This window comes from Apus apus, chromosome 14 (genome assembly GCF_020740795.1).
Source record: "Apus apus isolate bApuApu2 chromosome 14, bApuApu2.pri.cur, whole genome shotgun sequence".
NCBI lineage: Eukaryota > Metazoa > Chordata > Aves > Apodiformes > Apodidae > Apus > Apus apus.
The window spans coordinates 9,690,922-9,717,127 of NC_067295.1; the positions used below are offsets into that span (position 1 = coordinate 9,690,922).

The following is a 26,206-nucleotide window of genomic DNA, read 5'->3' on the forward strand; positions in this document are numbered from 1 at the left end:
AATATGTACAATTCTTGTTTAAAAATGACACTCTGTCCTCTGGGTGCATCTTCTAAAGACCCTGCAGTCAGCCTGTACATTCTTTAATTTACAGTCATAATGAAATAGTGATTGTCAAATGTTGTCTTAAATTAATATCTGACTACCATGTTTACATCCTCAAAACCTGAACTAAAAGACAATTTCAAGTCTAAATAATGTATAATAATAATATAATTTGTTTATTAGCTGTTGGAAAACATGACTGAGGTTGTCAGAAAAGGGATACAGGAAGCACAACTTCAGCTTCAGAAAGCCAATGAAGAACGACTTCTGGAAGAGGTAAGGCTGTGACCAGCAGTTACCAAGGTGACATAAAATAACTTGTGACAACAGGGGGGTTTGCTCACCAGGCAGTGTTTGACTTGCTTTGCAGGGACTGCTACGACAGATTCCTGTAGTGGGCTCTGTGCTGAACTGGTTTTCTCCATTCCAAGCCTCGCCAAAGGGAAGAACATTTAATTTAACAGCAGGTAGGACTCTGCATCTGCAGCCACGTTATGCTGTTAGAACTGTTTCCAATTTTATACTTGAACCGCAACACTTTCTTGTGCTGATTTGATCCTGAGTGACATAATCCACCCACAGGCTGTGAAAGAACAAGCTCACCACTATTTCTGTAACACCCAATGAGACATCTTCTAACCTTGCTCGTACAGCTTGTTTTGTTCTTGCATGTTGAATGGTGACAAACTGTGTCAGTCACGTTCAAAAAAAGCTGTATTGGGCACCAGCATCTATTAACAGAGGACTAATTTTGGTGACTTCAGCTCTATATGCTGCAAAAGTTTGGCATTTATGCTGTGTTTATAAACAAGCTGGAGGGTAACACAGGTCTTAGAACATGGCTGCCCCAGGTGTGTGCACATCTCAGTGTGCTGGCCAAGTGGCACTCAGACATTCCTTGGTGCTGCTGAAACTTGTCTCTGAAATCCTGGACTAAGAATCAGCTGGCTATTGCCACACTGATGAAGTGCCAGTCAGCATGCTAAAGATAGGTCTGACAAGGGCAGGGTAAAACCAGCTGACAACTAGCATGCATGTGGCTGTGTTGGTGACAGTAATGAATGGAATCTAAAAATGTAAAATACTACACTTCACTCGTGTATTTCTAATTCCTGTCTGATGGTGTGAAAAGAATTGTCTATAGCACTTACATCATGAAGACTGATGTACTAATGTAGTGCTTTCTGAAATGATAAATTTTCACTGTAAAAATGTTGGCAGTCTTTGTAGCAGCAGCGTGAAGTGAGAGGGAACCTTATTTATCTTGGTAAACTTCAGCACTTGTGTCCCCAGGTACTCAGAAATGGGTTGTTATTACATAGCAGTTTCAACTCAAACAGAACATGCACTTTCAGAAGTGTGCACTAAAAACAGGATTTTTACATACCTTGTAACTACAGATTAACAGAAAACTTGTCTAGTTTGTGCTATATTCAACTTGGGTTTGTTTTTTTTCACCCTGCAGGCTCTCTAGAATCCACAGAATCTACATATGTATCAAAAGCCCAAGGAACAGGCACTACCCCACCACCAACTCCTACTTCTAGCCTTGCAAAGCAAAGATTTCCTGGTAAGTTTCTACATCTCAGTTTTATTTCTAAAACATCTGAGTTGTGTTATATAGGAAGACCCACATGATTTTCCATCTTTCATTATGTCTGGAACTAGAGCTTATCTTCTAGCACCTTAAAAGCCTTAATTTAAACATGACAGGGAACACCAGCCCCATCTGTTTTTCTCCCTAGTAATTCTTCCTGGGATTACAGCAAGTTGTTATCCCATTAACTAGCAACTGCATATGAAGTTGGAATACTCCAAGGTTATTGGCTTTTAAAAATGACCAGGTAAACAAGCCAAAAGTCTTATCTGAAATAAATGCATAAATGTGTAATCATGCAGTTGAGCAACTGCTTTTCTGTTGCTACCTAATATTTTGTGGACAAAGTAATTTTAAGGTGAAGGTCTCTTAAATCAATGGCATTTTCTGTGTGTTGTTTGTGTATATTAGCAATTAATGTTGATGTGACTGGCAGAAAAACCATAGTTTTAACTCACCTTGTCAGCTGGTTGGCTCCCAGCCTGTGATTCTCAGTGCAAGTTTTTACCCTAGAATTACTTCCCTGTGCATGTGGACAGCTTGTTTTTCAGTTGAATTGTTAACAGTCTCTGTTTACACAGGATAAAACAGCAGTCACTACTGCATTGCATGCTAATCTGTAACTGTGTCTGTGCTTAGGGTGTAAGTTGGCACCCAAACAAAATCTATTTCTTTGCAGTTGTAAAGTTCAGATACTTTCCTTGAAACTTAACCTGTGCACAGCACATCTTGCATTTGCTGTCTTCACTGGTTGCTTCTAAACCTTCACAGGTCAGAAAATTTTTAAAAGGTCTCTAAGAAATTCTGACACATTCAGTGAGACCAGTTCAGTCAGCCACTGTGATGACCTGGAGAAGATGGATCAGAGGCCCTCAACTCTATCCCCTGGCCAACAGCAAAGACCTTTGGAGACAGAAAAAACAGAGGAGCAGAAGGAGGTGGCCCAGGGAACAAAGACAGACACTGAGGACATTCCAAGTGACAAACCACCAAGTGACTGCATGAAGGCAGAGCAACAAGAAAGTCAAAGATAAAATCCAGACTGAATTTCAGACTTTGCAGAGGAAGCCCGTGCCCTGGGAAGCCCATGCCCTGGGAGGCAGGCTGTTAATGATGCATTTAAATGTGAACAGTGCCACACACTAGTTACTACTGTAACTTATTAACTGGGATTTTGCACAAATATAAATTCCCCTCCATGGGACAGAGACTTATTTTACCCTACACTTGTTACAGTTGCTTTAATCCTCTACATGTCAAAGTCACCAAAGTACTAGTGAAATTTAGTAACTGCTCATAAACATTTGTAAAAACAACTGGCAGTTATCCTTCCTGCAGGAATCCAAACATAATCGGTTTTTTTTATGTTAATACACTTAAAAATAATGAACTGCCAATTGATCATCTTTTAATATTTAAAATTCAATTTAGCCTCTCCTGCAAAACATCTGTTGCAGTTACACTGTGTTTTGCTGCTTTTCACCCTCCAAAGAACACACAGAGCTGTGGTGGGGTGAGCAGGAGGGATGGAGGCCTCTGCACACAGGGCACTGTTGCCCTTTGCCATCAACCATTTCTCTCCTGGTGTCGTGACCTGACCCCTTCAACTGAGGCCCTTGGGACAGCAGGGACTGAGTGAATGAGTTTTAAGCCTTTTAGAAAGAAATAGTGCCTCTGCATGCCTGAATGAATTCTTGCTTCTGCCACTGGTAAGAATCACCAACACACTATTTTCCTTTGCACGCTGTTTACAAACCAAATACTATTTAACACATTTATGTAGTGTAACGAGTTCCTTCTGTTGTGTACTTTTACAGATAGTTGTAGAAGAGCTTGAAAAACTGATACATTTGTGATGGTTTCAACACTTACTTTTTGAATAACAGTAACTTACCTATGGTAGGAGTTGTACAGCCTTAAAGAAATTGTATCTGTTATTTACACTACAGCACAACTTCATAGTGTCTAGAACTACTTAATGCACATGCAAAGCTTTGGATAAATCAAAAGTTAAGCTGTAGACATCTCCCCTCCCTACTACCTTCCCTAGTTATCTTAATCACTTTGCTGCAAATTTTCAGAGCTTCTTGTGGAAAGGCGATCTTTAGAAAAACTTGCTTTCCCCAAGGTATCTGATTTTGGGGAAAACCATCCCATCCCAACAGAATTGGATGCAAGTATTGTAGTTTGTTTTTCTGGTTTTTGTTTGGGTTATTCTTCTCCCCCTAAAAGGCATAAATTAACTCCATAATGGCTGTAGTGGCAGCAGAACTTACTTTGATAATCTAAAAAATTTGGGGGTTTTGAATTGTAGTGTCACCTGATATGACTTTCAGCTTTGATGCCAGGAACATGGTTAATTTTGATGCTGGGATAATTTATATAAATCTGAGTGCAATTTTCTGAAGTGCTAAACCAATTAAGTTGACTGGTCTTCCTCATTGGTTTCTTTGGTGCAATGAAGTATGTTAATAAGACTAATTATTTGGGGGTAAAATTATCACTACAAGGATTAATTTTTAATGTTTTTATATTTGGGAATGTTAAACCAGTAGTTTTGTTGGATTGAGCTTCATTCTTTGGCTACTATCTGAATGTCTCATTAAAGAGTCTTCGAGTTGTTTCTCCTGAATGAATTGCTGAAGGATGCTTTCCTACACTGCAGTAAGCTTTAAGTTTGTGCAGCTTTCTTTCACTGTCTGTGGAAAACAATTTTCTAAAATACCAATGTAATGATTTCCCTTCTCAGTCTCTCAGCACTGCAACTGCTCTTCACCTGTGCCGATCAAATTACTGTAATGGAGCAACAGAACATAAAAAAAAGCCAAATTCTTCTAAGTAGCAGTGATTCCTATGTAAGTAATGCAGAAAAAGCAAGTTACTTCTGTCAAAATATTTTATTTTGAAAAGCACAGGAACAACAGTATTTGTGGCCAGCTTTTTGCAACAAATTGCTCTCCTCGCAAGGCTACACCTCCCCAAAGCAGTTGAGGTGTTTGGTTCCAGGTTAGGTCTTGTCAGAACAAACCTGTTCCCACAACCCTTCTTCATTTTTTTTGTAGATGCGAGGTTTCCTGTCAGGAAACAGGGAGCGAGATGGAAAGGGATGTTCTTTTAAAAATGTTAATGTAGATCTAATGTGGGAAACAAAGTGGGGTGGTTCAGCCAGGGGTGATGTGGAAAGATTCTGAAAAACAAGATGGTAGCAATAGCTGCTTGACATTCCAAGTTCTCAATTATTCTGTCTTTTAGTAAGATTATCTCCCACCCCCTCACCCCCCTCAAGCAGTACACTGGGAAATGTTCTGACAGACCATACACCTCTCTCTACTCAGCTAGAAGGTAAAAAAAAAAAGGTCAGTTTCAGGTACCTGTAAAATTTGTTGATCATCTTGTTCCAACCAGAAATCCACATGTGGGAAAGGCCTCCAGAAAAAAGGCCCAATGTGTAGTTGTTCCATCTTTGCATCGTAGATGTTGGTCAGCTGTAAGAACACAGGGAGCCTTGAACAGTGCTTCAGAGACAGCAGTCACCTCAGCTGTGAGGCCTTAAGCTGCAGCCTGTCTCAGACACACTGCCTGCCAGCTCAGCCCCACTTCATTTCTAGTGCATAAAGATTAACCAATTATTCTGACAACTGTAACAATCCCAGAACTAAAAGACACTGCTGGGATTATGCCTGTGACCTAACTCTCTTTACAGAATCATCCTGCCAAAAGCTGCAGGACCAGTCACAGCAGCCTGTGAGAGCTGCACACCCCTGACAAGGCACCCTCAGGAGCTGACAGCTCAGAAGTGGTTTGATCCACACTGCTGTGCTCTGCCTCCACTCTGCCATCTTTTTCAGTTGATTTGTTACTGACAGGACACTCCCAAAGTGATTTTTCCTCAAAAACACGTATTTGCCCTTATCTGGTCTCCCCTTCCAGCAAAACACTCCTCCTTCCCCTGTTATTTTTACTCACTGTTGCTCCTGTTAAAATATGGGCTGAACGCAAATCCTCATCTGGCCCTTTTTCTGGGAAGGTTGCAGGGAAAATCTCTGCTGTTTTAACATTCACAGCTGATAGGAAAGAGTTTAAATACAGAAATAAATAATTCTTGAAAAATACTTGTTTAAAATGACGATGTCCCCTACATGACCATGTTGCAGGAACATCAGAACCCATCAAACACTATTCTGGCATCTGTCAGTACCATAGAGCCCTTCACCTGTAACACCATATTTATGCACCTATTTTGATGTTGCTTTGGCAGCATTTCAGTATTCCAGCAGAGCATTTTGAGATACTTAAACTCCAGTTACAAAAAAAAAAATATATCTAATTTAACTCACCTATTCCATAAATGATAGGAAAGTGGGTATCTTTTTCTTCTCTGTCATTTAGTTCTGTAAAGGAAAAAAGTAAAACTTGCAGGGTTTTGGATTTTTTTCTCAACAGCATTCATTTGGTTGTGTCTTATCAGAGAAGTTCAGATCTGATGTTGCATAAAGACAGAAAAACCAAGGAAGCCAGTGATGACACACTTGGGGCCTGGAGTGGAGCTCTGTCTCTCAACAGTATGGCTGGCTCCAGCCAACTGTTATTCCACCTTCTGCAGGGGAAACAAACCCACAAAGTGAAATTCCTACGATGCCAAGTTTCAAAGGTCTAAGTCACTAACAGCACTGAAAGGCAAAGCTGGTGGAAGTATATGACCTGACAGTGATACAAGGAAGAGGAAATCACTTCTTCCTTTATCTGACACCACACATGATGCACTAACTGAATTAGTTTAGGAATTCATTCAAACCTGCAGAGAGGCAGGTCAAAGATCAGCTGCGTCTTAAGATACCCATAGGTACATAGTCTTTCCACAGGACAAAGGTGGTGAAATAGCCTGATAAGGATCACAGGTGGTTCCTCTATCATCAGGTGCCTTTCAGCGGCCCTTGGTGAGCAGGGAATCCTCACTGCATTGTCTATTTGACATCACCACACACACAGCCCACAACAAAACTAAAAATTACAAGCTGTTATGGAGGACTCATGCTGTTCTTTTTTACAGGACAGGAAAAAAAAAAACGTGTGAAAAGACTTATTTCAGTGGCTAAAGATACTTCAAAACCCATGGAAATTATTTCTTACCTGTTACACAGAAAGTCACTAGATGAACATCATCTGGCTGGAGGTCGAATGCTCCTACAGCAACAAGGACAGCAGGAATGTGTAAGACTGACTGGTGGCAAAGCAGGTGCTGTACACAGACGAGGGGCATTACCAGTGCTGCACACTGCAGCACAGCTGGGCAGAGATACCTACTGTACTCTTCCTAGGTAAGGCAACAGAGCAGAGAGCATTTGGCAAATCTGCTTTAAACTAACTTACAGAAATTAAAGCCACAGCTACTAATGTCGTGGTAATTCACAGAGCACGGTCATTTGTAGTAGCAAAAACATGCTAAAAAAGTGTTGTGCCGCTTACTCCTTTTACCAACACTGATTTAGCTCTGGAATCACATCAGCTCTGCTTTAGTTCATCATATATTTAACATATTTAAATATATTCTCCTAACGATATATAGTGAGCAACCCCACTCTGTCTTTAGCTGTATTTTATTTATGCTTTTCACCATCCCAACACCAGAAAAAACCCTTCTTTTTCAAAATTGTAACCACAATACAGTGCTTTTGTTTCAAATTGTAACTTGCTGTGTGTGAAAATCAGAAGGTTGCAGAAACCAAATTAACTCAAATCCTTCATTCAGTACAGAGCTCTCCTACCACACACAGCACAGCTAACAGGAATTATCAGGCAATGGACACAGGGCTGCAGCCTTTGCTGGTTCTGTTTTCATTTATCCCCTGGGCCACCTCCCTCCCCTCTGGACATGTGCCCTGTCCCTGCCCCTTCCCAGTTCCTGCCGGGCCCAGGCCTCTCCACCCCCACAAGTGCTTAGGACAAGCCAGAGCACTTAGAGAGGCTCAGAAGGTACTTTACTTTTCAAATGTGTTTGTAAAACACTGCAGTCACTTCTCTGGACTACAGATTTTATAAACAGACAAAAAATTCCAAACAGTAATTAAAGTTTACCTCATGACATTAAGATACAAAATGAATAGTAACTAATGAGGTCACCCACATCTATAGATCTACACAGTGGCAACACTTGAGCAGGATCACATAGCATGTCAGCAGCAGAGCCAGGAGTCGAGCCCAGCTGAACTGCACTCCAATTCTCCACTGGAACATCAGCCAGGAATAAATTACAAGTTTAGACCCTCCATCCCATGCACTGGCCTATGTGAGCCTCACAGGTCCAACCCCTTTGTGCACCAAGTTCTCAGGCAGAGAAAACACCCTTCAAAATGAATCAGGTTTCTTCCCATTGAATGACAACAGGCTCAGATTACAAACAAACTTAAGTTCAGTCAGAACTATTTTTTTTTGGACATGAGAGTGGAAAAAACGTGAACTTACTAAGAAGCTGATTAGTAAGTTTTTGTGATAACTGCCTATCATCATTGAAACCTCCAACTAGGTGCACTTCCAGCCTAACAGAGATGGAATAACAGGAAAACAGCAGTTAAAAAGACATCCCAAAGTCAACAACTTTACAAAAAAAAAAACAACCCAGCCCAGACTGCAAAGCAATCATTAGAGAAGCCTCACTTTTTACAGCCACATGCACCAAGTTGATTTGCATATCGCAAGTTATGGTAATTCCATCTGAACACTTCAGGGATCACTAAGGAAACAGGACAAACTGAACTTTTAAGAGGCATTAGTGCATGCAATTCTGTCTAAGCCAGTAGCATCTCTGATGGTCAGAACCTCTGGATTGGACTGATCTGGGTAATGACCATTCAGTTCCAAAACATGAAGATTTTTGCTCCTGTGACCTCACAACCACCCTGGACACACAGCAAGGTTCTTTGAGAAGAGTCTATGTAAAGACAAGCCCTGGCAAATCATGAGCTTCTAGGAGACCATATCTTCTAAGTTCATTGAGGTTTTGTTTTTATCAAACTACAGGGGCAAAAACCTCACATCCAGAAGAACCTTGTTTGCTGAATTCTGTAATTCTGTTTCAGAGCTTTTCACCCCCCACTGTCCCTGCCCCCACCTTTTTAATATTTTTTTTTTTTATTGTGGGACTTAGAAAAATCACAGATGGATTCTCAGATCCCAAAAGGCATTTACAAGACCAACAGTTTTGGAGAAAAAACAGAACATAAATCCAAACACAGTTATCAGGAAATTTCACACATCTGAAACAAAAGTTAACTGGGAAACTGTAAACACAAAACCTCACAGTGGCATCTTTAAAGAGACTATTCAGAACAGAACCATGCTTTAAACCACTACTAAAAATACCCTCAAAATCATCAAGGATTCACTTTACATGTGGTTCCTGATCAGGAGAGATTTCATGCCCAATTACCTTGCCTGACCCCCATAACAGTGACATAAAAACTCCCCACCTTACAAGCTGCAATGAACTTTGTGGGGAAAAAAAAAAAAAATTACACAAGCAGCAAGAGCAGAGCTGACCTGCCACATCCTGTGGTGTTAGAAAAAGATTTTACTGAACTCATGATGAGGGACACCTCTGCTTCTGTGTCTGATCCGTCACAGTGAGTCAAGCAGGTAGCTCCACTGCCTGAGGAAGACAGGAGAAGACAGTTATGACATTATGAGAGGCTGCTGTGCTACCATAACTGAAATCAGTAACAGTTTACATTACTACAGGAGCATAAGGGCTACACCTACCACCTTCTCACTTCCCCTCAGGGCAGCAGCCTCCAGCAGAATGTATGAACTAACCGAATGAGGCAATAACCTCTTGGTGTGCCCCATTACCAAACCACATGAACTCATGCAGAGGATTCAAGTGCCCTCCTAACCAGCACCAGACAACCAGGACAATCTCCAATGTCATAAATCCAGGCACATAGTTAGGATCCTTCCACAAATTGTACCTCTGTCATTACCAAACCCTGCAGGCCCAAACTGCTGAACACAGCCGAGGTCTGCAGCTGCCACCAGCCATGGGAACAATCGACTTTGGGATCTGCTCACTGAGCAGCCAGACCACAGAACCTCTGACACTAAATATGCCAACTCTTTGAGCAAGTCAGTTAATACATCATGTGGCTTTTGAGATTCAAGTTTAAATAAATGCAACTGCAACTTATTTGATTAATGCAGCATAAACCAATACTAACTAATCTGGGATACAGATTTTGTTGTGAACATCCTCTGAAGATACCTGTGTGTCGGAGCACAACTATGTGGCAGGTAGTTGCATCATCTGACCCAAGAATGGAAACAGAACCTATTTTAAAATGAGAGAAACACTGTAAGAACTCTGCTCTTAATAATCATTGCTTCTACAGAAGAAAAAATGTTTATGTTCCTGCCTACCATCTTTAGGGGTAGTCACCGCAAACTCCCTCTGCTGGACATACAGAAGACCTTTGGGTTCCACAACCTGAGCAGGCTGACTTCTTAGTTGTTTTGCCCTTTCCTAAAGATAAATGATAACAGAGACCACAGTGGCAGAATTCTCAGGTGAATCCATTACTTGACAGAAACATTATCTCTGAAAAGCAAAGGGAGCCAGGTCAGGGAGAAACATACTTATTTTTTATTACAGAATATGCTTAATTTTGAGAATTTTTCCCTTTCGTGCCAGTGATCTAGTTGTTAAACCTCATTGTTCTATAAACACACAAATCCCATTTTCCCGCTATCTATAAAGATGGTAATATGTAGGTACAACGAAAATCAATAGAACTTTGCAAAGATTACATTAGACAATACCAGAGCTGATCTTGGCAGTTTAATAAGGATACAAAAATTTAGAAACGTAAAATTTCCAGCTTCATTCTGCTACAATTGAGCACATTTATTTAGTACTTAGAAAAATATCCCTATTTAGCAGCTTGCTTAGTGCATGGAAAACCCATCCTGTGTTGTGACTACTGCAGTGCTCTGTCACAGACCTGCTGACTAGGCAGTGAATTTCCATCATGGGGCTCAAAAAATACGTCACAGTTTTATCAAATTTGCACCGGTTTTCTGCAAAAAATCAGTTTCTACAAAGGCGAATTTTCTGATAAGAAACAGGTCCTGAACCAGCTCAGTTCTGCAGCTCCAGGCTCACCATCTGCTGCTCGGATTACAACACTTACACACTGAAACTGAGGTCAGTACCTTCCTAAAAGTTACCATCTTTTATCACCAGTTTTTGTCGCTTCGCACATAAAGGGACAGCTCGGCCAGGCCGATGGATCCACCAGCCCACGCAGGGCACACACAGACCAGTCGCTCTTCGCCTCACGGCATTTACCGTTATACCCCCCCGGGGACATTGATTTTACTCATTTTCAGTCAGCCCGTCTCTTCGTTGTCACGGAGGAAGAAGTCGGCGCTCCACAGCCGCGCTCCCTCGCCTGGAGCCGCCCCGGGCTACCTCAGCGGGCGCCGCCTCAGCCCAGCACGGGCCCAGCCCGGGCCGCCCCGCTCTGCCCCCCGCCCCGCCCGCCCGAGAACGCAGGTTTCCTCCCGGGCCCCGCTGTTCCTCCGCACGGCGCCGCCGGGCAGGGCGGGCCCCACCGCCGGGGCCGTTCGCGCCGCCGCCTCCTCACCTCGAGGTGCGGGTAGGCGCGGATCATGTCCCCCGTGGGCCGCGTCAGGTCAACCCGCTCACCGTTAATCAGCAGCGGCATCTCGGCAGCGCCCGGGCCCGCGGCTCCGCGCTGCCTCCCGGGGCCGGGCCCGGCGGCGCCGCGCGGGGCGCTGGGAAAGCGCGGCGGGGGGAGCCGGGGCTGCCGGGCGGGCCCGGGCCGGGCGGGGCCTGATGCGCGGTCAGAGGCCCTGACAGGACACCCGGTCGTGGAACGGCCTAAGGATTTTAACACGTCAACGTTACATCAATCTCCTCCTCCCGCGTCCGCGAGATTATCCGTAAGTTATCCTAAGAAATCGTTTTGCGAACAGCCATAATAAAGTTCCTCATTTAGAAATAAAACCCACACCATGATCCTTCCCTGCAGCAACCACTAAGCTAAGTTTTCAGACGATCTAAATAGAAGTGTTTTTCCTGAAATACTAGGTATTTTCCCCCCAGTTTTGGGGGAACCTCTGTGCGTGAACAGCAAGAACAACCACCATGGTAGGAGCAGTTAGAAGAGCCAGGGCACCTGGGCCTGCTCACAACCAACAGGAAACAACCCTGTAACTTATCTCTGCCTTTCCAATCCCACTTTCACAAGTTAACAGAGCAGATACTTCCTTCCAATGAGACAGTGCATTTCTCAGCCAAAGCCAAGTTTCCACCTCTGAATCAACATTCTTTTAAATACTTCTCATATTTACAGAACAAAGTCTCTTTAGCAAAATGCCAGCATCTGCCAGCTCACCTGTCTGCAATCACACTAAGGAAACCAGGTCTAATCACAGAAGAGATCACAGAAACACTGTGAAGTTCCTAATGGAACTATTTTTTATTGCTTGGGAATGACAGCAAAGAGGACTAAAATTAAAAATAAAAACTAAGTCTCAATTTACCCAGCAATGAACAAGATCCACCAATGCTTTTTTGCAGTATTATCCCCAAAATTCAGTTTTGGAGTCTGTCAGAACAAACACCCTAAGTTTGAGAAGCTAGACTATGCTGGGAGATCCTTTGTTACATGCAGAGATGCTTTTTTTTAAAGGTGTAAAATTTGCACTGGTTGCATCAACTTTTATTTGCTTTGAATAAAAATGTTGTCTTGAAAGCCTCCAAGTTTGAATCTAAAGAAGGGCAAATGAATGGAGTTGCACAGCTAGTAAGAGTTTAGCCTCAAATGCGTATTTGCAAATAAATGTTATACAAATAACTTCTCTCTACTGTTTAGATTCTTACTCCAATCTAAAAGCCAGGATCACGAGAAAAAGACAAGAAACCTCTGCAGAGAAACTTGTAACACTGACACACGGACAACACAAGGACATCAGTGACACCATCACTTCCTAAGAGGCAAGTTTTTTTTTTTTGTCTTTTCAGCATTCACATATAAACTTCAAATCCTGAAAATAAATACCTGTCCTAGAGTGCTTCACAAGTGCTCCAGAGACAACTATCTACAAATGGTACATTCAGCTACTCCATCATTTAACATTTCCAGCAATTGTCACTTTCACAAGTCTGACCTTTCACAGCTGGGAAAGTTGTGTCAGCTACATATTTAAGGAGCAATAGTGCTTATCACCCAAATACACTTTCCACTATCACAGGGCTTTATCAAATACTGTTCTACAGATAGGAGCAGCTTAGGAGGTGTGTGCAAAAGAATCACTGTCAGACTCAACTCATGGCTTCCCCACCATGGGATCAAACCATTGCTTTGAAACCAAGTCAGAAACAGTCATCAGAGTACAGCTGGAATACTGACAATGGAATTCAGGTCCCCACACAAATCAGTAGGAAGAAACACCAGAATTTCACCCCTGATATATAAAACCTTGTAGAGAAACATCAGTAAACAACAGTTTTTAAGAGTCAGCAAAAACTATACAAAATCCTTGTAAGTCATAAAAACCATTTCAATGTGAAATCTGCAAAATATCACCCTATTTATTCTCTAGGCTTTTCTAGCAACATATGACTTTATCATAACATATCTGTAGAAATCTGATGATCAACAAACAATAATTTTTCTTAAATGTAGTTACTTAAACATTTGCCAGTTTGGAAAGATGAGATAAGGTCTCTTTACAGAGCAAAAAATTGCACACAATTTTCATCCTTTTCATTTCTGGTTCTCCATGTCACTGGGGGTAGGGCACGTAACAGTCCAGGGGAGAGCCAGCGCTGCTCACAGGGCTCCGGGTATTGGACTCATAAGAATTTGGAGCAATTCCAACCACACCATCATTTTGAGGGGTTTCCCCTTTCAAGAAGTCATCATCTTCATCCTCAGAAGTACACTGCATAAATTGAAACGGATCAGTGAGAGCAGAAAGATACTCCAGTTCTCTATTAAGGTTTGGCAGAAGTAATGAATGCTGAGACCAAAAAAAGTATTTCTAAAATATATTCTGAAATGCTGAAATAGTCAACTCTGCTAGTCAAAATGCTATAGGCAAGTTTGCAAAGTTACCAGTTAACCAAGCTACAACACCATAAAGTATTTTTATGCGCTATCATAGGACGGAAAGAAAAATCTGACATAGAATAGACATTCTGCAGGAGGGTAGAGAGACTGCACAGGAGCTTTAGAAAGACATCTCTGTCAGGACTCAGGTTGTACTACAATTGTCATGACTAATTGGAATGGAAAGATAATTAGATGTGCTCTTATTACGGTACACAGGAACTCAACCACGTCTACGAAGTGGATTGCCCGGTGACATCAGAGTGTCCATATTCCATGGTCCTGTGCTGCCAAACTAACTCCACTGCAGAAGAAAGTGTTCTCAAAGCAAGGATGGATCAATCCCTAAAGCTTCCTCATTTCAATCTGTTTCTCATAAATGTATAGTGTACTCATATCTAGGAAAAAAAAAATAATCCTGCAATAGAAGCAGCTGTTTAGAGATGTGGCAAAAGCTGAACTGCATTTCAGTCAGAAAAGATTACCCTTTTAATGGGCTTCTTCAGATTCTCAAGATCTTCAGCACTCAGCTCTTCCCAAAACTGATAAAGAGGATCAATTGTCTTCTTTGATCTGAGAGGAATTAAAACACAGTATGAGTTCATGTATTCAGTACAAGTCATACACATTCCATTTTAATAACACAATATAAACCACCTGGCATTTTGACAGGCCTCTGTAGGGTTTTACAAACTATTCAACTAATCTCTAAATAATCCCAAATTCATCCCATGAAGAAATAACACCATCCTGTTGGTAGGTACAAATTATAATTGTTTACCTGAGGAGTTCTGATACAGTCAGGTCTCCTTATTCCTAGCTGGGCATTTTTAACAGCTACACTATGCTTGCAAATAAGCACCATTTTCTTCTGGATTTGAGAAGATAGTATTATATGGCTTCTTTAATAATTTCTTTCTAAGAAAGGTCTCCCTTCTGTGGAGAGAGATTTACTTTTTTTAAGAGACCAAAACAAAGCTGCAATGCTGCCCTCTAACATAAAAAAGTTATAAAAGCATCATCTGCAAATAATCTGCTACTTATTACAAAACTAAGATATTTTAAATAAGATAAAGTCTTCAATCAAGAAGAAATACACTCAAGGTGCAAAAAAACCAAAACTAAACCAAAACAACAAAAAATTACACACCGCCACCACAGCTTCAAGAAAATATATATTAGGCTAAAATGATATTTTAGAGACTACTTAAACCAAGAAAAAACAAAAGAGAAATCATCAAACATACTGATTAGACCTTCCAGGAAACTGAGTCCTGTTCCTTCTTCATCACTACAATGTCACAATGGGGGTTAATTTCAATTCAAATTTGATAATCTCTTTGATAATCTCTGGGTAAAATTTGCAACATGAAAGGTAGTGAAGATCAGAGAAGAAAGTGAACTTAGTTGTAGTTCATTATATTCTACAAGGCAGAAAAGAGTTGAATATTTTTAAACTGTACCTTTTAAGTATGTAGGGATCAAAGGGGAAGAAACTGTCAAGTGGGTTAGTGCATGTCTGCACAAGGTCACCCCCTGTGCCACTCCGAACAACTGGTATGAACTGCCTGTTGTTCCTCTCAATAATTGTGTAGCAGAACACCAACTGGTATTTCCTTCAAAAAGGTAATAAAGAAAAGCAAAGTATCTTTAGCACTCAGAAAGCAAGAATTTCAGACTCCATTAAAATACAAAGTTATTTTTTAACAAACACAGCTTGTATCTTCCATTGTCCAACTGAAATTAGTTCTCAAGATAGTCACAAGGCAAGGACTTTTCTCTTCCTTGGCACAAAGTTCACTGCAAGTATAAACATATTAGCTCCAACAAGGAGCAGTTTTGTAATATTGCAGGATTCCAATGAAACTGAACCAGAAATTAACTTCTCAAATCTAGAATATGGGAAGTGTTATATGACTTGTCTTAGATAATATTTGATACTGTGCCTAACAAAACCCGTGTTGTAAGTACTGTGCCGTTTTTAGATACACACACAAGCATGAGTATCTGTATCAAGCTGAAGCTGAAATAAATGAGTGGATACCTGGTAATGGCAGCAAACAAGTTCACAACAGAGGGTATACAAATCTTCAGGGGATTCAGCTGACACATGACAATGCGCTCAAAATTTAAACTCTGCAGATATGATAGACCTTGGAAATAAGAACAATTGACAAATACAGGTTACAGATATATATCGTATCAACTGAATGTAACTTCTCAGAATTTCCAATCTGACCAGACTGCACCCTGCACAACACCACAGAAGCACATCCTAGGGTGCCCTTATACAGCAGAGATCCAGCCCACAGCTTGTTCAGTAGAAAATCTGCTCCAAGTAGCAGTGACCTGCCATAGCCGAGGGATCCTTCTAACACAGACACTACACTTACCCACCCATCACAGGGAATGACAGGGGCACAGGTTATCAAGAAAGAGTAATAATTGAAGCCCACATGAGTTTTAAACAGCTGGAATCCAAAGATGCTCATTAAGTGGGGCCAGGTATCAATATTGAGGAGTTTCCAGCATTGTTTTCAACAGTGGAGGAACAAAGATGACTTACCCTGGTAGCCCAGCAGTGTACAAGCTGTCTCAAGGCAACATAAGCAACAGATAACTTGACTAAATTGACCATTGCAAATCACATCAACAGTAAAACTTGCAAATGAATGCAAATGCTGCTTGAACCTATTATACTCACCTTTCCTTAAATTTCCATCCAGAAGTTGCTTATGACGGAAAACAAGCGTATAGAACACGGCCTGGCACGTCGAGTAAAACGGCCCGTGCAGAGCTACATCACAGTAGGCATTAGCCCCTGTGTCCTGGCTATCAATATATTTATGCAACCAGTTCACCAGAAGATCCAGGCATGCTTTAACTGTACTATAATGGAGGAGAAAAAGTGTAAAAATAACACCCAAAATGGTGTAGAGAAGATGTAAACAAGTATTTGAGGACCTTAGTGGTTATAAAAACATCAGTATGAAAATCTCATTGTAAAAAAGGAGATTCAGTTATGAGTTCTCTCCTTCCCATGAATCAATGTATCAGCACTGCAAACCAGTGAAAGCACAAGGTGCCAGCAGAGAGGAACCCACAAGTGCACGCTGTGTGTGACAGACACAGTAAACAATCAGAATCCTGGGTTACAGGTAGTACAGAGAGATGTCTCCCACATCCAACAAGTAATTTCAGTATCAAATTACAGTCATCATTTTTGTCACTGAGCCTGCACTGAACAGCATAAAAATACAGAACTTGTACATAAACAAGAAGGCATTTTCACCCAATCCCTGAAGTGTTTTAATCCATCTGTATAAAAATTCTTAAACACTTGACTTCCCTGCCTCAGAGCCTACCTAAAATGCCTAACATAGGTCATGAAAAATATCTGGTTCTGAACACGACATATACTGGTCATCCATGACTCCACCTGAAATCAACATAACCTCCCTTGCGCAGCATTTCTTGCTAAGCGAAGCCTTAAACAGAAGTCATGAATCCCAGCAATCATCAGTCTGCATCCTGTACACGCACAACTTCCCTGGAAGCTTCAAGACAGTACTGAATCAGTACTGCAGAAAGGACAAACAACTATAGATACAAGCTCACTGGCAAAGCCGTGGGAATAGAAGACCAACAGTGTGTGTGCATTCTGTGAATTCTGTACTTAACCTCAGCAATCATCATAAACTGGTTTTGCTCAGATATCAAAACAACTTACACAACTGGAATGAATTTAGCTCTTGCCAAGAAGCTGCCAATGTAACTCCCCGCAGTCTGCCTGATCACTGAAGGATTGTTTGGATCATGCAGCTTTTTCCAAAGATGGTCTAAAAATGCCTCAGCCAAGCCCTGTAAAGAAGATAGATAGAAACAGTGAGTCCTTATGCTGATGACATTGTTTAAGTAATAGATTCCTAATACTCAATTCCCACAATTTCCATAACCAAACCATTAAAAAAAATCTACCTATAACTGTAGTAAATAACTATTACTACACATGATGGAAAAGCACTTTTTTCTGTGTCATTTTTCTATATTAAATTGTTTAATGTAAATTGAACCAGAAATCTACAAAAAAGTCAGGAACAGATAAATGAGAAGTGTTTAAAAACAAGAACACTAAGAAGGTAAACATGAAGTGATTGTTCACTGTCTTCTGTAGCAGAGGAGGTCAGAAACATTCAGTGAAATAGCAGGAAGTGAAATTTAGATAAACAAAAATGATTCCTCACCTTAAATGGTTATATAATGGAACTTTTTGCCATACAAAAGTAATGTTCATGACGCCAACAATTCACGTCAGAACAAAAAAGTGTAACATTAGCTTAACTAGATCTTTAGCTACTGCTCTGCAAAAAGCATCCATGTCCTTGCTTCTGTAGGCTAAGAGAAAGTTTGCTTGAGAGAGACGGGAAAACGGAGAGGAGGAAAAACAAACAGCAGACACCAATTCCAGTTTGAAAAGCTAACACAAACTATCTTCAGATAGTTTGAGGATGATGAAGAAACTTTCTCGAGCACTGTCTCAGGTTCAAGAGGCTAAGTGACTCTTGTAAAAGGAACTGTTAACCAAGTTCCTTCCCACTAGCTTAGATTCCAGCTGTTTGTACTTTATGAGCAACATGCAAAAAGCAAACACACAAATTAAAACTTGAAGAAAGGAGTAACAGAAGGGAAAGAAAGCAAAAATACTAACAAATCCTGATGTAATATCTTCAGATAAATGGAAGGCAGTACTTGAATTACAGCAGAAAACAATGATTTTTTGTGAAAAAAGCCAAAACAAGGATGCAGAAATGACAGAAGACACTGCACTTAAAAACCAGCTTGTACTCACCAATTTAAAGCTACAGATGTAAAACATGAAATACTGTACATGACATGAAGCATGGGTTGGTAAAATGAGCTTGTCAAAAACAGAAACCAGGTCCCGATACAAATCCTTTGTGTTGCTGATATCAAGCTTGCCTACACAACAGAAGAAAACAGAAAACAATGAGCCATTTCAGGTTGTATTTTTCCTTTCATGCTGCAAAAGTGGCATTTATGTCCTTCTAAACCACTAAGAACTATGCAAAGAAACACTGTCAGCCTGACTCCTTGGCTTATCTGACATCTAAAAAATATTTATAGTAAGACCTTTTGGGACTTCAGTTTTACTGCTTTTTATGTTAGCGTATGTGAATAATATCTGTATATGTACATGCACACACAGGTATAAAACTGGCTGGCTTGTAAACTTTACAATAATGTGTTAATTCAGAAAAGCCAGAAGAAAATACTAAGTTACCTGACTTACATGAAGAAGATAAAGCAAAATGGTTTCTAAATATTCTATTTTAAATACATAAATCTAACAAATTCAAACCCTTAATAAATGCCAGTGTAAGACATTTTATTCAGGGATTTTCCTGTAACACAAAGCTTTGCTGTAGCAACTCCAATTGAGTGACATGGCTGGTTGTTTTAATCTACTTCCAGTCCTTGTGATGTTGTAGGGATCCACGACTCAAGGCAATGCAGTAGAGCAAATGATAAAATACTGTGGCTAATCAGGAAGTATTTCTAATCCCCATAGCTTCATAGCACAGTGAAAAAGCAAAACTGTTTACATCTGTAAGGGCACAGTCTGGACACAGTGTCCTATTTATATAATCAAAATGTTTCCAACTGAAGACAACCTCTGAAGTCATAAATGTACCTTTGCATTCTCTGCAAGCAGCACTGGGCAGGGTCAGGAATGCAGGCTGCTGATGGCAGAATTCTGCTGCTGAAGGGTGAGGGCTCTACCTTGCAGCAGCAGAAAGCAACAACTCCTCTTATGTTCTCCTTACTTGTTAGCAAAATAACAGATTTGGTTATAGTTGAATTGTTCTTACCATCTACATGGCAAACATCTTTAATATAGGAAAACAGGATGGTCATCAAAATATCAAGGCGCTCTGCAAGTGGATGGGCCATTCTCTCACTACTAGGAGAGACAACTTTGTTTCCTTTTCTTTCCTCATCTTCCTCCTGGTAGATAAAACGGCAATCATGCAGCTTTTAGATTTACACAACATCATAAAAACAGCTATTACAGGAAAAGTGAAACTGAACTTCTTCAGTGACATGCTACAGTTTTGACTTTTTTTTTTTTACAAAAGCAGTATCTAATTACACAGCTTAGAGGAAGCAAAATTTTGTTAACTGAGCCAACTGCCATGAATTCTTTACTTAGCTTTATGCATAGCTGCTTGCGTTTTTACATAATGAAATTTGATTCACTGCATATACACTGGGTGTTTAAATTAATGAAGGTATCATGTGGGGAACACATTAACCATTTGTCAGCTGTTCAGGTGTCAAGAGCTGCATGCAGTGCAGTAACAACAAAGCTAAAACACAGCAATAACAAAACAATGTATTACTACACTGGCTCAATTTGCAGTGTAGTTAACAACAAAGCAATAATGTATTAATACAGTGCCTTAGGTCCTAGCCACCTCAAAAGTGAGAATTTTACTAAAGTAATCTTTACTAGAACAAGATAACCAACCATGTCAAAAAGTCCCTCCTCTGTAGATTTTTCCTCACTACCAGAGTTGTTAGCAGCCTCTTCAGCATCTTCAATATCTTGCTGTGGAGTACTAACCTACAGTTGCAAACAAGGAATTGATTTTTATAAAACCATAACAATAACATGAAAAGTTTATTATTTATATAAGAAATGACAAGTAATTTCTAGACTAGATTTCACCCTTGACTAAATAAACATTTTAAAAGGGAATTATGTATATGTAATACACAAACATACACTCTAAACTGCCTGAAGCTTTACCTCCAGAATATAAGCTTTCCCCAGACTCCTACAAGCTGAGGTTCTCCAAAATAAAAAACCTGAATAATTTACAATGCTATCCCTCCTTTTTTAAGACTAAATCCTTTCACCTCAAAGGGATGATAAAACAGATCAACCCCACAAAGAGAGGCACATTCGGTGTACATTAGGACTGATCACCATGAAGGAGTTAAATTGATTCTGGCATGGAGATCCTATGCAGGATGTGTATAACAGTACACATCATACAGTTCCTCTCAAGTGTATCAACACCTTAAAACTGGAAATACATCGTAAACTTGGTTGGTTTTATACTCATGATCACGAGCACTACCGCAAATTTTTTGTTGTTGTTTAGCTTAACACTGAAACAGATTTAATTTCTTACTCTATGTGTTTCAAAACCAAACTTCCCCAAAAGGTGATACAGAACAAACTTACATCCAGCTTCAACAACTTTTCAATAATAAGCTCCAGAATCTGAAGCCTCAGAGTGGGAAGGTACACTGTAACTCGTAGCAGGTTATGAACATAACATTCCTATAACAGAAAATTAATTGATATCTGTAATAATGCTAACAGAAAGTTTTATTTCTGCCAAAGATTTTTAGAAGTTTCTTAGTTTGTTATCTAAAGAGCCAGAAATAGGTTTAAACAGACTGTATTCAATCTAGAATAAGTTAATGTATAAACCAAACACCAACTTTCAATTGTTAACCTGTGTTATCATTAACTTCTTAATCTACTATTTCCATGCAAATTTTCCCAACTATCTCTAGACAGAATGAGTATAAATATTCTCTAAGAAGAGTTATTAATTTCCACAGTTTATGTCTAAACTTTCTTGAGGAAAGTTAGAACAAGTATATTCCTCACTACACGTACAGCCATAGCTAGTAGAACTGTTTCAAGTGAGACAGAATTCATCTTTATTTCAGGTTATTATAATATACCAACAGCAGTTCTAAATTCCACAGTTAAGTCTCCTGAGTTCTGATTATAATTCAAACAGGTTCACAGTCAAGTTCTGTGAGTGTGCATCTGCCCTCCCATGTATGCACACATAATAAACAGATAACTTTGCAACTTTCATATAGCAAAACTGTCAAGTCAATCCATACAATTAGGCAAAGTGCCACATTTAAGTACATTAGTCTCTCTGTGAACATGCATTGTAACACAACCTTCAATTACATGAGCCCATGCAATTTTTCCACAGGCCATCCGGCTAGCTCAGTACATCAAATGGATAGAGCTGGTTTAATAAGAATGTATCAATTGGCAATATTTAATAACAATGCATGGATTTTTTTTTTCTTCACACTTCATTCAAACCTTGCCCTGAAAAACAGTTATTAATTTTTTCACAGTTTGCTCCTCACTGAGCTGCTAAATAAATACAAATTCTCCTAACACCATGTAAGAGCCATTATACCCCTCATTTTACAGACAGGGAACTGATCCTCAAAGTTACTTGGGTTAAAAAAAACCAAAAAACAAAACCCCAAAAAAACTAGTAAGGTATACAAAGAACTTCAGGGTTGCTTTTTTTCAGTACTTGATGAGGTCAAAATAACAAAAGATTCTTAAGCAATACACTCAAAAAACTGCATTCAACACCACCAAATCAGCTGTCATACTAGAGAGTATATTTACACATTCAAAAACAAGTGAATCACAAATATTCACAACTCTTACCAGAGTCCTTTCTGATTTATTAATGAAAGGGAAGTTTTCCACAAGTATTGGCATGAGAAATTGTGGTGTCCTACAATTTTAAAAAAAACAAAACCAAAAAAACAAACCAAAGTTATTGAAGCTGCAACACTCTATAAAGACAAACTGCAATAAGCTTATTACAAAGTAACTTTATTTTAAGGTAAGTAATTGTATAAAATCTGTTCCTGCAAGGATCACAGAACAGATAATTAGGGGCCAACTTCCACTGTGGACTTGTGAGAAGCCACTTCAAATATCTTGCTATAAACACGACTTCCCCAACTTCCTATTTCCATTAACAGGATTTTCAGCTGCTTATGCCTACGGAAATTTCATAAGATCTGGAAACAGTATTCCACCAGTTGGTGAATATTAGGGAGTCATGAAATGAACAAAAGGTGTTATACTGACAATTAAGAGGAAAAAAAACAGAGTTTATCAGGTCACAAGCTTTAAATCTGGAAGGAAAGCGCACACAAAGCCACGGGACCATATACTTACGAAGGAACGTATCTTGCAACAGTTTGCAATGCTCTGTGGCAGGTAGTAAAGTTTTCAGAAAGGTCTAGAGAAAGAAAATCAACTCTTAGACATTTGGTTACAGAAAACTCCATCAGGAACCAGCAAAAACAGTTCACATCAACTGAACATTTTAGAGATTCTCAAGGAAATTGCATTTTTCAAAATGCTGGGGGATTTGGGAGTTCTGGTTTGTTTTGGTTTTTGTTTTTCTGAACTATCTACTACCAAAATAAGGATAAAAAAATAATTCCAAATAAAATTCATGGCATTATATCAATAAACTCTGACTGTGCTTCTAGCCCCAAAGCCAGCTATTGTTGCTACATGCTCTCATACTGAACACTAAGCATGGAATCCATAATTTATCCCACAACACACAAGTATTTAGAAGATATGTTAAATCTAAATCTGTAACTATATAAAAATCTATCTGAAGATTACACCTCATTTTCATAAGAGTCAAACAAACAGATAATTAGGCTTCTGTAACTAATTTTTTTGATCCAGTATCATAATTGAACAGCAAGAGTGGGTCCTCACAGGCAGAAATATATTCCAGCATTCAAGATAAAAACACATGAAATTCTCGAAAGACATTCAGCTGTTTGCCTTATCAATAAAGACACTAATTAGGCAGCATTTCTGTTAAAAAATGTTAATTGTATTTGAGTTTAGCACAGGCAGAGAAACAGAGACTCAAGAACCCCCAAGCAACCTTGCTTTATTGAGGTAAATAAAATGGAAAACAAACAGCTCCAAGTTTTCTTTGGCTTTGAAACAATCTAAGACTAGGAATGTTTTCCTAAGCATTCTGGCTTATTCTCACAGATGATGCACCAACAGAAATACTTTGAAATGGGATGGGTCCCCACATCACTGACTTGAGTACAGGACAGTCTTTCACTTGGACTTTAAGGATGTACTGCTTCTTAATGTTTTTATATTAACTCAGCTAAATTATTTTTGTAAAAAAGGAGCAATATGCACTGCATGCTTCTTTGGTAAAGGTGTTACAGCAGCATATATAAGCCATGCTTCCTTTATACTCACTGTCATCATCATCATCAGAATCTGAAATATCCACATCATCTTCTCTGATGGTTATTCGAGCTAGCAAAAAGTGAGATTATTATATAAAAGTTGTAAAAATATTACATATAACAGTTTGAATGCCAAATCAAACACACTGGACAAGTCTTCATCAGGACTAAAACATCAAAATTATCTGTGAGACTTTCTACAATATGCAACAGCTCATCAAAGACTGTTTCATTCACAGAACCAGGAGGTTCTTGAGACCATCTGACATAATCCTCACTGCAGACTTTGTGTTTCAATAGTTACAAAATTATACAGTTCATCCTTTTCCAAGACATCTTCATAAATGGGGTTTGCATGAGCCACCAGAATATGCCTTCTAAAATCTAGGTACAGAAAACCATCTGGATCACAATTCAGCCATTCAAGCTAAACAAGCCATCAACTGAAAAATAAACCAACCCAAAAACTGTGTCACACATTATATCTACAGAGAATTTATTTAGGAAAGATGTTTTGATAAGCAAAGAAGATGACGAGAAAAGTAACTTACGGGGGACAAACTGTGATACAATCATCCGGAGACATGGCCTGAGATGGACAGTTTGTGCTGACACCAGATTGCCAAGAAAGCCCAGATATTCTTCCACTACCTCTCGGCTTCTTCTCAACCATGGCAGCTTCTGAAAGTTAGCAAAAATTAAGATATCATAAAAAAGATGTTCTGAGTAGTAAACTCTTCATCTTCCCATAAAAGAAACCATTACTTACCAGCAGAATGCTGACCAGTTGTTCAAGCTCTTTAGTCAAATATGCAACAGCAGCTCGAAATTCATGCAGCCAATTAATGATCTGGGCATCCTTAAAATAAGAAGAAAAATAGGTAACTATTCCAATAAACAGTACTACTTATTAATAGAAAATAAGAAAAATTCTCAAAACAGAAAATCAAATATTAAGACTGTTAGTCAAAATTATTTTCATATTAACATACATGGAATTTCTTTGTGTCCTAACCAATTACAGATCTTGCATGCAAAAATAAACACCTGTCAACTCCTAAACTAACAGCCTGCCTGGAAGTCTGAAATTACAGGCAGAGCAAGGCATGCAACCTCACTCATGCAGAACATACTTGAAAGAGATAAATTTGACCTTAATTTTATTTTTTGTTCCAGTTTAAGCAGAAGGAACATCCAAATCTTGAAATCATAGAATGGTTTGGGTTGGAAGGGACCTTACAGATCATCTAGTTCCCACCCCCCTGCATGGGCAGGGACACCTCCCACCAGGCCAGGTTGCTCCAAGCCCCATCCAGCCTGACCCTGAACACTTCCAGGGATGGGGCAGCCACAGCTTCCCTGGAAAATCCGGGCCAGTGTCTCACCACCCTCACAGTAAAGAGCTTCTTCCTAAATCTCCCCTCTTTCAGCTCAAAGCCATTACCCCTTGTTCTTCAAATCATTACCCCTTGTGCTCTCTTACCTTGATGTCTGGATCTGACAGCTGATGCTTTAGCAACTCAAAATCCGTGGTCTCACCCTAGCAGGGGGAAGAAAAACAAGGAACACTCAGATATTTTTTTCCAGCAAAAAAATGACAAGCGTCATCAATGCACGTGAGCAGCCCGGTGCTACCGAGCAGTCCCACGAAGAGCCCCGCTCAGCAAGGACGCCCAGGGCTGAAGCAGCAGCAAAGACAACCGCAGCTGCCGGGCGGTTCCCGGCCGCTCTCCCTGCTGACACAGCTGCCATCGCTGCCCCCTCCGCCGCCAGCTCGGCTGACTCAGAGGGGAAAGCCTCTCCCCGGCACCAGCCCGCAGCGCTCTGCCGCCGCCGGGGCTTTTCCCCGAAGCTTTCGGACACGGTCCGTGAAAGACGAAACGAGCCCTCCCACCGAAACCGCCGCCGGGACGCGGTGCCCCGGCCGCGCAGGCAGCCCGGACAGGAGCCGCCCCCCGCGCTCACCTGTTGGTACTTGAGCAAGATGTCCGTCAGGGTCCCGCCGAACCGCACCGTCTTCCTGGGCGGGGAGCTGATGAACTCGTCCCCTCCCAGCATCATGGTCACGGGCCCGGGGGCAGGCGAAGCCGCGTGAGCACCGCGGGGTCCCCGCGCCCCCGCCCCGGGGCCGCCCCCCCCCCCCGCGCCGTGCGGTGCCGGGCGGTGCTACCGGGGCAGGCGTCCCCGCGCGCCGCGCCCCTCGCGCGCTGCCGGCCCGCGCCGCCACATGCCGGAAAAGGGCGGAAAAGGGCGCCCGCCCCGCCGGAAACGGACGGCGCCCCGCCCCGCACCATCGAGAGGAGCGGCTGGAGGGGCCGCGGCT

At 40.7% G+C, this 26,206-nt stretch overlaps 3 protein-coding genes across 5 annotated transcripts in view; 1 reads left to right on the forward strand and 2 right to left on the reverse strand.

Annotated features, from left to right (window-relative positions):
* The window catches only part of PDXDC1 (pyridoxal dependent decarboxylase domain containing 1), a 29,498-nt gene extending 25,224 nt beyond the window's left edge, over window positions 1-4,274 (forward strand). For both annotated transcript variants that reach the window (XM_051632650.1, XM_051632651.1), the window contains exons 20-23: window positions 229-321; window positions 416-512; window positions 1,511-1,615; window positions 2,414-4,274. In XM_051632650.1, coding sequence (XP_051488610.1) covers window positions 229-321; window positions 416-512; window positions 1,511-1,615; window positions 2,414-2,676 — 558 coding nt within the window. In that variant the 3' untranslated portion in view covers window positions 2,677-4,274. The remainder of the gene's footprint in view (window positions 1-228; window positions 322-415; window positions 513-1,510; window positions 1,616-2,413) is intronic.
* Window positions 4,275-4,524: 250 nt separating this feature from the next.
* NTAN1 (N-terminal asparagine amidase) lies at window positions 4,525-11,447 on the reverse strand. 2 transcript variants are annotated; one of them, XM_051632655.1, is made up of 10 exons: window positions 11,278-11,447; window positions 10,052-10,154; window positions 9,897-9,962; window positions 9,179-9,287; window positions 8,105-8,178; window positions 6,773-6,826; window positions 5,980-6,033; window positions 5,609-5,706; window positions 5,014-5,127; window positions 4,525-4,716 (listed from the first exon to the last, which is right to left on the reverse strand). In XM_051632655.1, exons 1-10 carry the CDS (start codon window positions 11,356-11,358, stop codon window positions 4,690-4,692), a joined length of 780 nt encoding a protein of 259 aa, XP_051488615.1. In that variant the 5' UTR covers window positions 11,359-11,447; the 3' UTR covers window positions 4,525-4,689. The 2 variants fall into 2 exon arrangements, with proteins under 2 accessions (XP_051488615.1, XP_051488614.1); XM_051632654.1 differs by having other exon boundaries at window positions 4,525-4,829; window positions 11,278-11,446.
* A 664-nt stretch (window positions 11,448-12,111) lies between these two features.
* On the reverse strand, window positions 12,112-26,125 carry RRN3 (RRN3 homolog, RNA polymerase I transcription factor). Its single transcript, XM_051632653.1, has 17 exons — window positions 25,849-26,125; window positions 25,367-25,423; window positions 24,653-24,742; window positions 24,435-24,564; window positions 23,894-23,953; window positions 22,823-22,886; window positions 22,301-22,370; window positions 21,044-21,142; window positions 20,321-20,416; window positions 19,662-19,797; window positions 18,620-18,750; window positions 17,501-17,631; window positions 16,475-16,659; window positions 15,815-15,923; window positions 15,234-15,386; window positions 14,256-14,343; window positions 12,112-13,603 (listed from the first exon to the last, which is right to left on the reverse strand). Exons 1-17 carry the CDS (start codon window positions 25,942-25,944, stop codon window positions 13,445-13,447), a joined length of 1,854 nt encoding a protein of 617 aa, XP_051488613.1. The 5' UTR covers window positions 25,945-26,125; the 3' UTR covers window positions 12,112-13,444.
* Between the last annotated feature and the right edge of the window lie 81 nt (window positions 26,126-26,206).

Excerpts from the sequence above, each read along its gene's own strand:
- RRN3 (XM_051632653.1), bottom strand. The coding sequence starts at position 25,944 with ATGATGCTGGGAGGGGACGAGTTCATCAGCTCCCCGCCCAGGAAGACG. Across the intron at positions 18,751-19,661 it reads AGATGTTTGCCATGTAGATG|GCAAGCTTGATATCAGCAAC; the intron begins GTAAGAACAATT and ends TCTGTTGTGTAG. Across the intron at positions 15,387-15,814 it reads TTGTTTGCTGCCATTACCAG|GAAATACCAGTTGGTGTTCT; the intron begins GTATCCACTCAT and ends ACCTTTTTGAAG.
- NTAN1 (XM_051632654.1), bottom strand. The coding sequence starts at position 11,358 with ATGCCGCTGCTGATTAACGGTGAGCGGGTTGACCTGACGCGGCCCACG. Across the intron at positions 5,707-5,979 it reads TCCTATCATTTATGGAATAG|CTGTGAATGTTAAAACAGCA; the intron begins GTGAGTTAAATT and ends CTTTCCTATCAG. Across the intron at positions 4,830-5,013 it reads ATGATCAACAAATTTTACAG|AATCTTTCCACATCACCCCT; the intron begins GTACCTGAAACT and ends CTTGTTTTTCAG.